Source organism: Salvelinus sp. IW2-2015, unplaced genomic scaffold, assembly GCF_002910315.2.
Source record: "Salvelinus sp. IW2-2015 unplaced genomic scaffold, ASM291031v2 Un_scaffold1736, whole genome shotgun sequence".
Lineage (NCBI taxonomy): Eukaryota > Metazoa > Chordata > Actinopteri > Salmoniformes > Salmonidae > Salvelinus > Salvelinus sp. IW2-2015.
Genome location: NW_019943121.1, coordinates 66,117 through 80,656, shown reverse-complemented (window position 1 = coordinate 80,656; position 14,540 = coordinate 66,117). Strand labels below are relative to the sequence as shown.

The window sequence follows — 14,540 nt, the reverse complement described above, 5'->3', positions numbered from 1 at the left end:
CCCTGAGACGCAACCAAACACACCTTTTACATTTTGTTGTTTACTACCGGTCTCTTTCTCCCCCCTCCCCCAATAGGGAACCATATTCTCCCTGATGAGGACCTGGCTGCCTTCCACTGGAGCCTTTTAGGACCACAACACCCCCTGGCCTCGCTCAAGGTATAACCCTGACCTCTAACCCCTCCACTGGTGTCTGACCACTGACCCCTGACCTTTAACCCTCTAGGTGCGTGCCCACCAGTTGGTGCTGCCTCCCTGTGAGGTGGTTATCAAGGCGGTGTCAGAGTATGTCTCCTCCATTAAAGACCTGGGGAACCTCGACGCTGTCGCCAGGGACGTCTTCAAACAATCACAGGTACACACTTAAATACTTTGTTTGGATCAAGAAATAACATTACTGTCCAGAAGGATTAAAATGTGTAGAGCCTGTGGTCTAGTGCTAATGTCCTTGCTCTAGACACATGTACTCTTCTCCCCACCGGAGACCGGGGTTCAATCCCCACTCCACCCTGTCTACCCCTCTGATTTCATAACTGTTTAAATAAGATGCATGGATACAGAAAGCACCTTCTCCATACAGCTAGACTGACCATAACAGCTGAAACAGAGCAGTACCTTCTTCCTCAATACAGCTATACTGACCATAACAGCTGAAACAGAGCAGTAACTTCTCCATACAGCTAGACTGACCATACCAGCTGAAACAGAGCAGTACCTTCTCCATACAGCTAGACTGACCATAACAGCTGAAACAGAGCAGTACCTCTCCCTACAGCTAGACTGACCATACCAGCTGAAACAGAGCAGTACCTCTCTCTCCATACACTAGACTGACCAACAGCTGAAACAGAGCAGTACCTTCTCCATACAGCTAGACTGACCATACCAGCTGAAACAGAGCAGTACCTTCTCCATACAGCTAGACTGACCATAACAGCTGAAACAGAGCAGTACTTCTCCTACATACAGCTAGACTGACCATAACAGCTGAAACAGAGCAGTACCTTCTCCATACAGCTATACTGACCATAACAGCTGAAACAGAGCAGTACCTTCTCCTCCATACAGCTAGACTGACCATACCAGCTGAAACAGAGCAGTACCTTCTCCATACAGCTAGACTGACCATACCAGCTGAAACAGAGCAGTACCTTCTTCCCATACAGCTAGACTGACCATACCAGCTGAAACAGCAGTACCTTCTCCAACAGCTAACTACCATAACAGCTGAAACAGAGCAGTACCTTCTCCTCCATACAGCTAGACTGACCATACCAGCTGAAACAGAGCAGTACCTTCTCCATACAGCTAGACTGACCATACCAGCTGAAACAGAGCAGTACCTTCTCCTCCATACAGCTAGACTGACCATAACAGCTGAAACAGAGCAGTACCTTCTCTCATACAGCTAGACTGACCATAACAGCTGAAACAGAGCAGTACCTTCTCTTCCATACAGCTAGACTGACCATACCAGCTGAAACAGAGCAGTACCTTCTCCATACAGCTAGACTGACCATACCAGCTGAAACAGAGCAGTACCTTCTCTCCATACACTAGACTGACCATACCAGCTGAAACAGAGCAGTACCTTCTCCATACAGCTAGACTGACCATACCAGCTGAACAGAGCAGTACCTTCTCTCAATACAGCTATACTGACATAACAGCTGAAAACAGAGCAGTACCTTCTCCATACAGCTAGACTGACCATACCAGCTGAAACAGAGCAGTACCTTCTCCATACAGCTAGACTGACCATAACAGCTGAAACAGAGCAGTACCTTCTCCTACATACAGCTAGACTGACCATAACAGCTGAAAACAGAGCAGTACCTTCTCCATACAGCTATACTGACCATAACAGCTGAAACAGAGCAGTACCTTCTCCTCCATACAGCTAGACTGACCATACCAGCTGAAACAGAGCAGTACCTTCTCCCTACAGCTAGACTGACCATACCAGCTGAAACAGAGCAGTACCTTCTCCATACAGCTAGACTGACCATAACAGCTGAAACAGAGCATACCTCTCTCCATACAGCTAGACTGACCATACCAGGCTGAAACAGAGCAGTACCTTCTCCTCCATACAGCTAGACTGACCATACCAGCTGAAACAGAGCAGTACCTTCTCCCTACAGCTAGACTGACCATACCAGCTGAAACAGAGCAGTACCCTGCTAGCTGCTTAGCCTTTGTCTATGCATGCTTGCAATCTGTAGGCCATGTACCTTAAGTAGAGACTGCCAAATATCAGTACCACTATCTTTCTGTCACCCCTCCTTTCTTTYTCTCACATTCTCTCTAGTCTCGTATGGAGGATAAGGTGGAGCGCTTTAAGAAGGCTGTGGAGTATTTCTCATCTGCCTCTAAACCCCGCCCACTCTCCATGGGACCCTCCCCCTACCTTTGTGAGTAACTCTGCCATTGGCTAAAGCCATCTTACTCAAACCTCTCCTCGGGGACCTCCAGCAGTTCCATGTATTTGGTCTATTCCAGAGATGGCACACCTGATTGAACTTGTCAACTAATGTTCCAGCCCCTGACTAGTTGAATCAGCTGGTCCCAACAACATTGAGATGTCTGTGGGTTCTTGAGTAGAGTACTGAGAAGCACTGGGCTAAGGCACCTGCCAGTCATATCTACTGTAGTCTGAAAACAAGTGCTTTTCCTCTGAAATCGTTAGGCTTGCTAAACTGGATGTGTCATTTTGTCTTTCTGTGTGTGGTGCCAGGGTTTGGTCCGGCTCCTTTTGGCAGTCTTCCTGGCCACATGGGGGCAATGCAGCCGGGAACGAACCAGGTAGGAGTCACATCTCTGATCCTTCAGAAAGTATTCATACACTTTTATTTATTCCTCATTTAGTTGTTAAAAATTAATTTAAAAAATGTCTCACCGATCTACACACAATACCCCATAATGACAAAGTCAAAATAAGTTTATAGAAATGTTTGTTCATTTATTGAAAACAAAATACAGATAATGACACATACATATTCACACCCCCTAGGCAATACTTTGTAGAAACAGCTTTCAGTCATCTTGGGTATATCAGCTTTGTACATCTGGATTTGTGGATTTTCTCAAGCTATGTTAAGTTAGATTGGGAGTGGCGGTGAACAGCAATCTTCAAGTCTTTCCACAGATTTTCAATTGGATTCAAGTCTGGGCTTTGGCTGGGCCATTCAAGGGCATTATCATTATTGTTCTGAAGCTGGTCCAGCATTGCTTTGGCTGTATGCTTGGGGTCATTGTCATGTTGGAACATACATCTTCGCCCCAGTCTAAGGTCGTTTGCACTCTGAAGCAAGTTGTCATCAAGGATTTGCCTGTATTTGGCTCCATTCATTTTCCCCTCTATCTTTACCAGTCTATAAGTCCCTGACGCTGAAAAGCATCCCCATAGCATGATGCTGCCACCACTGTACACGGTAGGGATGGTGTTAGACGGGTGACAGAAATATCGCTTTGCATTGAGGCCGAAAAGTTATTTTTTAATAAAAATGTTGTTTTATCAGACCACAATCTTTCGCCTTATGCTTTAAGTCCTTCACATGCCTTCACATGACAGGCAGGCTGTCATGTGCCTTTTTCTCAGGAGTGGCTTCTGTCTGGCCACTCTCCACTTAAATCCTTCTGRCAGGTTTTCTTTTCTATCTCAGCCAATGAACTCTGTCAGTGGTAATTGGGTTCTTGGTCATCTCCCTGACCAAGGTCCTTGCCCGTTTGGTCCGATAGCCAGTTCTAGGCAGTCTGGGTAGGAGCAACAACGACTCAGCTGTGAAATGGTAGGCCACACTAGCTCACAGAACGGGACCGTGTAGCACGTAAAAATTGTCTGTCCTCGGTTACAACACTCACTGCCGAGTTCCAAACTGCAAAGCAACGTCAGCTTGTCAGTTCTGGAAGCAACGTCAGCACATTAAATGTTTGTCGGGAGCTTCATGAAATGGTTTTCCATGGCAGAGCAGCTGCACACAAGCCTAAGATCACCATGCGCAATTCCAAGTGTTGGCTGGAGTGGTGTAAAGCGCACCGCCATTGGACTCTCTGGAGTGATGAATCACCATTGGACTCCCGAGCAGTGAAAAGGCGTTCTCTGGCGTGATGAATCATGCATCACTATCTGGCAGTCGGACGGACCAGTCTGGGTTTGGCGGATGCCAGGAGAACGCTACCTGCCCCAATGCATAATGCCAACTAAAGTTTGGAGGAGGAATAATGGTCTGGGGCTGTTTTCCATGGTTTGGGCTAGGCCCCATAGTTCCAATGAAGGGAATTTGATTTGATTTTGATTTGAAATCTTAACACTACAGCATACAAAAACATTCTAGACAATTCTGTGCTTCCAACTTTGTGGCAACAGTTTGGGGAAGGCCTTTTCCTGTTTCAGCATGACAATGCCCCCGTGCACAAAGCGAGGTCCATACAGAAATAGTTTGTCGATCGTTGTGAAAGAACTTGACTGGCCTGCGCAGAGCCCTGAACTTAACCCCAATCGAACACCTTTGGGATGAATTGGAACGCGACCTGCGAGCCAGGCCTAATTTCCCAACATCCGTGCCGATCTCACTAATGCTCGTGGCTGAAGGGAAGCAAGTCCCTGCAGAAATGTTCCAACATCTAGTGAAAAACCTTCCCAGAAGAGTGGAGGCTGTTTATAACAGCAAAGGGGAACCAACTCCATGTTAATGCCTGTGATTTTGGAATGAGATGTTCGACGAGCAGGTGTCCCCACACTTTTGGTCATGTAGTGTATACGCCTCATCACAATTCTTTCTAGGAGCTCTCTGGCCATTTCCTTGTACTTCATGGTATGGTTTCTGCTCTGACATGCACTGTCAACTGTGGGACCTTAACCTCTCTGGTACAAGTGGGACGCTAGCCAGTGAAATTGCAGGGCACCAAATTCAAAACAACAAATCTCAGAATTAAAATTCCTCAAACATACAAGTATTATACACCATTTTAAAGATAAACTTCTCGTTAATCCAGCCACAGTGTCTGATTTCAAAAAGGCTTTACGGCGAAAGCACACCTTGCGATTATGTTAGGTCAGCACCTAGTCACAGAACCATACAGCCATTTTCCAGCCAAGGAGAGGGCTCACAAAAGTCAGAAATAGCGATTTAAATGAATCACTAAACTTTGATCTTCATCAGATGGCACTCATAGGACTTCATGTTACAGAATACATGTATGTTTTGTTCGATAAAGTTTATATACAAAAATCTCAGTTTGCATTGGCGTTATGTTCAGAAATGCATTGTCTCAAACAAACATCCGGTGAAAGTGCAGATAGCCACATCAAATAACAGAAATACTCATCATAAACATTGATAAAAGATACAAGTGTTAAACATACGAATAAAGATAAACTTCTCCTTAATGGAACCGCTGTGTCAGATTTCAAAGCACACTTTGCGATTATGTTAGGTCAACGCCTAGCTACAGAAACCCATACAGCCATTTTCCAGCCAAGAAGAGGGCTCACAAAAGTCAGAAATAGCATTAAAATTAATCACTTACCTTAGATCTTCATCTGGTGGCACTCCCAGGTCTCCATGTTAGACAATAAATGTTTGTTTTGTTCAATAATGTCCCTCTTTATGACCAAAAACATCCTTTCCTAAGTCCAGACGAAAAGTTTTTTTAAAGTACAATAAACGTTAGTAGAAACATGCCAAACGATGTTTAAAATCAATTCTCTGGTTGTTTTTGTCATAAATAATCAATAATATTTCAACCGGACAAAAGCTTTGTCAATAGGAAAGGACAAACAAGAAAGGCGCGTTCCCGATCAGGCACATAGCTGATGTCTGGAAATTTCCACTGGCCTCTCATTGAAAGTGCTGTGTATCCCTCATTTTTCAGAGTAAAAGCCTGAAACAATGCCTAAAGACTGGCCACATGTAGAGGAAGCCATAGAGCTCGTGAACTGGAAAAACAGCCTTTCAAAATAATAGTGCTTCCTGGTTGGATTTTCCTCAGGTTTTTGCCTGCCATATCAGTTCTGTTATACTCAGACATTATTTTAACAGTTTTGGAAACTTTAGAGTGTTCTATCCAAATCTACTAATTATATGCCTGAGTGTAGCAGGCAGTTTAATTTGGGCACGCTTTTTATCCAAAATCCCGAATGCTGCCCCCTACCCTAGTGAAGTTAAATAAACCTGTGTTTTTGTTTCTAAATAATGTCCAAACATTGGAATTGGCCACAGGTGGACTCCAAGTTGTAGTGACATCTCAAGGATGATCAAAATAAATTGGATGCACCTGAGCTCAATTTGCGGTGTCATATCAAAGGGGTGTGAATACTTATGTAAATTAGACTTCTGTTCATGGGTTCTAATTTGAAAAATATTTTACAGAGCTCTAAAATAGTATCATACACTGCAGTTGAAGAAAATGGGAAAGTAATTCAGCTTTGAAAGTTGTTAAACTTGTAACCCCACTTTGGAGGATGTCCCTTGAACATTTGGGTACATGTACTGGAGAGCTCTTCTTTGTCTACACCCATTCAGCATCGTTCACACCCTCTTAAGCATTAGCCCCACTCATCTCTTTAAGGATTAACATGTGAGGCCATGTGCTAAACAGAATGAGTAGTGTAGTAAACAACCAAAGATTTCAAGACTTAAAGTAGTAGCCTACAATAAGGAAAGATTTCAGGTAAAAAATCATAATCTGATTTAGTCATTTTCACAGAGAGACAGACAGACAAGAAAAAGTATGTGAACCCTTTGGAAATACCTCGATWTCTGCATAAATTGGTCATAAAATTTGATCTGATCTTCATCTAGGTCACAACAATGGACACAGTCTGCTTAAACTAATAAACAATTATACGTTTTCATGTCTTTATTGAACACTGTGTAAACATTCACAGTGCAGGGTGGAAAAAGTATGTGAAACCTTGGATTTAACTGGTTGACCCTCCTTTGGCAGCAATACCTCAACCAAACGTTTTCTGTAGTTGTGGATCAGACCTGCACAACGGTCAGGAGGAATATTGGACCATTCCTCTTTACAAAACTGTTTCAGTTCAACAATATTCTTGGGATGTCTGAACTGCTCTCTTGAGGTCATGCCACAGCATCTCAATTGGGTTGAGGTCACGACTCTGACTGGGCCACTCCAGAAGGTGTATTTTCTTCTGTTGAAGCCATTCTGTTGATTTACTTCTGTGTTTTGGGTCGTTGTCCTGTTGCATCACCCAACTTCTGTTGAGCTTCAATTGGAGGACAGAAAGCCTTACATTCTCCTGCAAAATGTCTTGATAAACTTGATCAAAGCCAAATACATTTAAACTCAGTTTTTCACAATTCCTGACATTTAATCCTAGTAAACATTCCCTGTCTTAGGTTAGTTAGGATCACCACTTTATTTTAAGAATGTGAAATGTCACAATAATAGTAGAGAGAATGATTTATTTCAGCTTTTATTTCTTTCATCACATTCCCAGTGGGTCAGAAGTTTACATACATTCAATTAGTGTTTGGTAGCATTGCCTTTAAATTGTTTAACTTGGGTCAAATGTTTCGGGTAGCCTTCCACAAACTTCCCACAATAAGTTGGGTGATTTTTGGCCCATTCCTCCTGACAGAGCTGGTGTAACTGAGTCAGGTTTGTAGGCCTCCTTGCTCGCACACGCTTTTTCAATTCTGCCCACAAATTGTCTATAGGATTGAGGTCAGGGCTTTGTTATGGCCACTCCAATACCTCGACTTTGTTGTCCTAAGCCATTTTGCCACAACTTTGGAAGTATGCTTGGGGTCATTGTTCATTTGGAAGACCCATTTGTGACCAAGCTTTAACTTCCTGACTGATGTCTTGAGATGTTGCTTCAAAATATCCACAYAATTTTCCTCCCTCATGATGCCATCTATTTTGTGAAGTGCACCAGTCCCTCCTGCAGGAAAGCACCCCCACAACATGATGTTGCCACCCCTGTGCTTCACGGTTGGGATGGTGTTCTTCGGCTTGCAAGCCTCCCCCTTTTCCCTCCAAACATAACGATGGTCATTATGACCAAACAGTTCTATTTTTGTTTCATCAGACCAGAGGACATTTCTCCAAAAAGTACGATCTTTGTCCCCATGTGCAGTTGCAAACCGTAGTCTGTTTTTTTTTATGCCGGATTTGGAGCAGTTGCTTCTTCCTTGCTGAGCGGCCTTTCAGGTTATGTCGACATAGGACTCGTTTTACTGTGGATATAGATACTTTTGTACCTGTTTCCTCCAGCATCTTCACAAGGTCCTTTGCTGCTGTTCTGGGATTGATTTGCACTTTTCGCACCAAAGTACGTTCATCTCTAGGGGACAGAACGCGTCTCCTTCCTGAGCGGTATGACGGCTGCGTGGTCCCATGGTGTTTATACTTGCGTACTATTGTTTGTACAGATTAACGTGGTACCTTCCTGCGTTTGGAAWTTGCTCCCAAGGATGTACCAGACTTGTGGAGGTCTACAATTTTCTCTGAGGTCTTGGCTGATTTTATTTTGATTTTCCCATGATGTTAAGCAAAGAGGCACTGAGTTTGAAGGTAGGCCTTGAAATACATTCACAGGTACACCTCCAATTGACTCAAATGATGTCAGTTAGCCTATCAGAAGCTTCTGAAGCCATAGCATTTTCTGGAATGTTCCAAGCTGTTTAAAGGCACAGTCAACTTAGTGTATGTAAACTTCTGACCCACTGGAATTGTGATACAGTGAATTATAAGTGTAAAACTATAAACAATTGTTGGAAAAATTACTTGTCATGCACACAGATTAACCCTAACCGACTTACCAAAACTATAGTTTGTTAACAAGAAATTTGTGGAGTGGTTGAAAAATGAGTTTTAATGACTCCAACCTAAGTGTATGTAAACTTCYGACTTYAACTGTATACTTGTGCTGGTGGGAACATGTCTTTGTTCAGGTGTCTGACCTGGGTGAATAAACTTGGTTTGAGCTCTGGGTCGTCTGTCAGTTTTTACCCTGTAGAACTTAACACTGCTAAGTTAACTAGTGTAGCCCACAGCCATTTGGCATAGCCACACCCCAGGGCCTAACATACGGACAACTCAGAGTATGCTTTTCTGTTCTTCTGAAATAGACTACATTTTCTTCATATATTTCTTTAGACCTGTCTAAAATAAATCATGGACTTATTGTGAAGGTGTAGGCTATATTACATGGGACACTGTAAAGTCCATGTTGAATAAGAGCACCTCCTCCCAGCTGCATTGAGGCTAGGAAACACTGTCACCACTGATAAATCCATGATAATTGAGAATTTCAATAAGCATTTTTCTACAGCTGGCCATGCTTTCCACCTGGCTACCCCTACCCCGGTCAACAGCACATGCACCCCTCACTGCAACTTGCCCAAGCCTCCCCATTTTCCTTCACCCAAATCCGATAGCTTGATGTTTCTGAAAGTTCTGCAAAAATCTGGACCCCTACAAATCAACCGGCTATACAAACTGGACCTCTCTCTTCCATAAATTATCCGCCGAGAATCGGTTGCCACCCATATTACTGGCCTGTACAACCTCTCTTTCGTATCGTCTGAGATCCCCAAAGACTGGCAACCTGCTGCGGTCATACCCCCTCTTCAAAGGGGAGACACTCTAGACCAAAACTGCTACAGACCTACAGTGGGGGAAGTATTGATACACTGCCGATTTTGCAGGTTTTCCTACTTACAAAGCAGTATGAGGTCTGTAATTTTTATCATAGGTACACTTCACTAGTGAGAGACGAATCTAAAACAAAAATCCAGAAAATCACGTATGATTTTTAAGTAATTAATTTAGCATTTTATTGCATGACATAAGTATTGATAACATCAGAAAAGCAGAACTTATTTATTTGGTACATATACCTTGTTTGCCAATTACAGAATCATACGTTTCCTGTAGTCTTTGAACCAGGTTTGCACACACTGCAGCAGGGATTTTGGCCACTCCTCCATACAGACCTTCTACCAGAATCCTTCAGGTTTCGGGCTGTCGCTGGGCAATACGGACTTTCAGCTCCCTCCAAAGATTTTCTATTGGGTTCAGTGTCTGGAGACTGGCTAGGCCACTCCAGGACTTGAGATGCTTCTTACGGAGAGCCACTCCTTAGTTGCCCTGGCTGTGTGTTTCGGGTCGTTGTCATGCTTGGAAGACCCAGCCACGACCCATCTTCAATGCTCTTACGAGGGAAGGCCAAGATCTCGCGATACATGGCCCATCATCCTCCCCTCACATACGGTGCAGTCGTCCTGTCCCCTTTGCAGAAAAGCATCCCAAAGAATGATTTTTCCACCTCCATGCTTCACGGTTGGATGGTGTTCTTGGGTTGTACTCATCCTTCTTCGTCCTCCAAACACGGCGAGTGGAGTTTAGACCAAAAAAGCTCCTATTTAGTCTCAATCAGCCACAAACGACTAGTCTCCCATTCCTGGTAAACCCAGGGAGTTCTTTCAGAACAGGGCAGAACGCTTCAGGAAGCAGTGCTTTGACAGTGGACAAGTAAGTCAGCTAGCAAGACATTGTTGTCACTTAATAACAGGTGATGATCAGCAGAAATAAGGGAGTACTCTCTCTCCTAGTAGTGTTTCTCTTTCAAACAATCCCCTTGTACACAGCTAGTAGCTAGCTGGCGAATGTTAGCCATAGCTAGCTAGCTAAGTAACAGTACATATGAAGATGTACAAACAGCCCTACTGTACATTTTACTGTATAAATGTTTGTTGAAAACAAGTCTGTTGGAACTGTTAAAATACAAGTAGTTTTTTTTCTGAACTGGAATAAACTAATTGAAGTAAGATGCTTTTTGAGGCAAACACTCTCACACAGTTCTGGGAAGCTCATCTACAGCAGGAAGCGGCCTCCTGCCTGACTGAGAAAGCAGTAGATGTTCTGATCCAGTTTGGCACCACATAACCTATGTGAGTCAGGGTTTTCAATTCTGGCATACTTAAACAACAAGTACAGAAACAGACTCAATACTGTACATGACCTGAGGGTTGCACTGTCTCAAACTGAGCCCAGAATAGACCTGCTTGTTGAAAAGTTCAACCAGCCACACCTCATTAGGACTGTGTGTGTTCTGTTATACATCTGTGTGATGTGATCAATACGTTTTTTTCTAGTTCAGAATGTAAATCATTTGTGGTATTTTAACAGCAACAATTCGAACCTAGACAGATATGTCAGTGTTTTTAATGGGGGAAAATAAACATGAATGGCTATATACAGTATATGGGTATTACATTGCCCTTATGTCAGCCTAAAACAAATAACATTGTAATGTACCATATTTATGTACAGTTGCATGTTTTCATAAGCTTGGGTCCTATAAAAACACACATTTGTATTTGGGTCCCAGGCTGAAAAAGTTTCAGAATCCCTGAGCTAAGTGGATGGGTCTCTATTGTCTAGACATGTTCATGTAATACAATAGATGGCTGTAATCACACTCAGACACACCTGGCTAACTTGATGGGTCATGTAATCATCTGGTGAAGTCTTTTGTTTAAACATGTAGCTAGCTAGGTAGCTAGCTAGCTAAACAATGAACCAGGTATAGCTAAAGGTAGCTAAAGCTAACCAACTAGGTTCAATGTTAGCTGGCAAATATTTAGGCTATAAATATCAATGAAAATGGATATCTGATTAGAATAATGTTACTACACAGATCATACATGTAACTTTAGCTAGCGTGTCAGCAAGCTAATGTTCTCCAGCTGGCTAACAGCTTTAACTTGCAGTGAAAATGACTTTCTGACTGAATTGGATCTTCACAACAGACTGGAACCATTTAACTCCGTTCTGTTTGTAGATACATCTTGTTAGGCCGGCGTTGTCAAGTCACTCTGTTTCACGCTGACCATGGCGTGTGCAGAAAGTAACACATCACAACTTTTTCCAAATCAAATTTTATTTGTCACATGCGGCAAATACAACAGGCATTGTAAAAAGTGTTTACAAAAAATAAACTGAAAACAAAAAAAAATACAATAAAATAACAGTAGCGAGGCTATATACAGGGGGTACCGGTACAGAGTCAATGTGGAGGCTATATACAGGGGGTACCGGTACAGAGTCAATGTGGAGGCTATATACAGGGGGTACCGGTAGAGTCAACGTAATTGCGGTAATATGTAGGTAGGCGTAAAGTGACTATGCATGGATAATAAACAATGTAGCAGCAGTGTAAAACAATTGGGGGTGGGGACACTGCAAATAGTCCGGGTAGCCATTTTATTAGCTGGTCAGGAGTCTTATGGCTTGGGGGTAGAAGCTGTTTGGACCTAGACTTGGTGCTCCGGTACCGCTTGCTGTGCGATAGCAGAGAGAACAGTCTATGACTAGGGCAGCTGGAGTCTTTGGCAATTTTTTGGGCCTTCTTCTGACACCACCTGGTATAGAGGTCCTGGATGGCAGGAAGCTTGGCACCAGTGATGTACTGGGCAGTACGCACTACCCTCTGTAGTGCCTTGCGGTCGGAGGCCGAGCAGTTGCCTTACCAGGCGGTGATACAACCAGTCAGGATGCTCTCGATGGTGCAGCTGTAGAACTTTTTGAGGATCTGGGGACCCATGCCAAATATTTTCAGTCTCCTGAGGGAGACTAGGTGTGGTCATGCCCGCTTCACGACCGTCTTGGTGTATTTGGACCATGATCGTTTGTTGATGTGGACACCAAGGAGCTTGAAGCTAGGACTGATTTGTCAACAGCACCTGCTAATTTCAGGGCATCAATGTTGTTGAAAAAAGTAGCAACTTTTTCAGTTCTCAATGGCTAACGTTATATCGTTCTGTGGTAGAAAGGACTATCAACACATACTGAGCAGCTCACGTTATAGACCGAAGCATGTGACATGGCCGACCAATCAGAACTCTTCTCCCAGCATGTCCTGCCCATGCATTAGCTCAGCCAAAGTTCCTGTCTTTTTCCGTGGCTAAACCAACTAGGCTCGTAATTTAAGAATTGTATTTCTTATTTACAGTTGGAATACAACTTTGTTATTAAGGAACATGAAAGTTCACATGTTCCAGAAGGCATTTCTGCCAAAAAAGCTTTTTGATCAAAAAATGTTTTGCCTGTCCTGTGAAGTAGTGATGTGCAAAATACGACTAGTTTCCTGAAACGGGTCACATTTAGTCTCTCTCTCTGGCTCGCGGTCGTGCGCTCTCTCTGTGGGTGTTTTTCAAAATGCATACTTGGCAAATCGGAACACGGTAGGGTCGGTGTATAAGTCCAAATCAAAGTATGCGAGACGGAGCACGGAGGGCACTTTTCGAATGCCTGCTCTGTGTACATATTTTTAAGCATCGATGCAAACTTCAACAGAAAGAACGCAAAGAAATATGACGTAACCACATAAAAAGTTATGCTAATTTTCTTGAAATCAATGGTGGCTCTTATTTGAGCTGAAGTGAGAGAAAATACACTCCAACCTGGGAATGAAATGTTGCCTGTTCACATCTCATATGTCGCCTCACTACACTATTTGATCTTGATACGTTAATAAATACATTCTGTGTTAATTTTGGCATGGTTTACCTGCCTACAATACCCACTGTAGTGTGCGTAGGTCTCAAGCCCAAGGTAAATCATTAGAGCTAACTGGCTAGCTACTACTGTTAGCGAGCCCGATGGCCATGAAGAATCTACTGTACCTTGCGTAACATTAGTTTTAGATCATTTTTTCCTGTGTAACTAGCTAGCTGGCTTACGATTACGGTTCATATATCTAGCTGATAATTATGTGTTTATCTTGTTTTGTCTATTGTTGCCATTGTCCTGGCTGCGAGAAGGGTCAGTGAATGGGGAGGTGCAGCGTTAGGTAATACAGTAGGGGGAGTGCTGCTCAGTGTGAGGTAATACAGTAGGGGGAGTGCTGCTCAGAGTGAGGTAATACAGTAGGGGGAGTGCTGCTCAGTGTGAGGTAATACAGTAGGGGGAGTGCTGCTCAGTGGTGAGGTAATACAGTAGGGAGTGCTGCTCAGGTGAGGTAATACAGTAGGGGGAGTGCTGCTCAGCGTGAGGTAATACGGGTAGGGGAGTGCTGCTCAGTGGTGAGGTAATACAGTAGGGGGAGTGCTGCTCAGAGTTAGGTAATACAGTAGGGGGAGTGCTGCTCAGTGTGAGGTAATACAGTAGGGGGGAGTGCTGCTCAGCGTGAGTAATACAGTAGGGGAGTGCTGCTCAGGTGAGGTAATACAGTAGGGGGAGTGCTGCTCAGCGTGAGGTAATACAGTAGGGGGAGTGCTGCTCAGCGTGAGGTAATACAGTAGGGAGGTGCTGCTCAGGTGAGGTAATACAGTAGGGGGAGTGCTGCTCAGCGTGAGGTAATACAGTAGGGGGAGTGCTGCTCGCGTGAGGTATAACGTAGGGGGAGTGCTGCTCGGCGTGAGGTAATACAGTAGGGGGAGTGCTGCTCGGCGTGAGGTAATACAGTAGGGAGATGCTGCTCAGGCGTGAGTATACAGTAGGGGAGTGCTGCTCAGCGTGGGGTAATACAGTAGGGGGAGTGCTGCTCAGTGGTATATCGT

General features: G+C 43.8%; 1 protein-coding gene across 1 annotated transcript in view; it reads left to right on the top strand.

Moving 5' to 3' along the window:
* LOC112071833 (constitutive coactivator of PPAR-gamma-like protein 2) overlaps positions 1–14,540 on the top strand; it is a 32,134-nt gene that overhangs the window by 16,559 nt on the left and 1,035 nt on the right. Inside the window, exons 3-6 of the mRNA XM_024139267.2 lie at positions 77–159; positions 227–355; positions 2,312–2,414; positions 2,738–2,805. Coding sequence (XP_023995035.1) covers positions 77–159; positions 227–355; positions 2,312–2,414; positions 2,738–2,805 — 383 coding nt within the window. The remainder of the gene's footprint in view (positions 1–76; positions 160–226; positions 356–2,311; positions 2,415–2,737; positions 2,806–14,540) is intronic.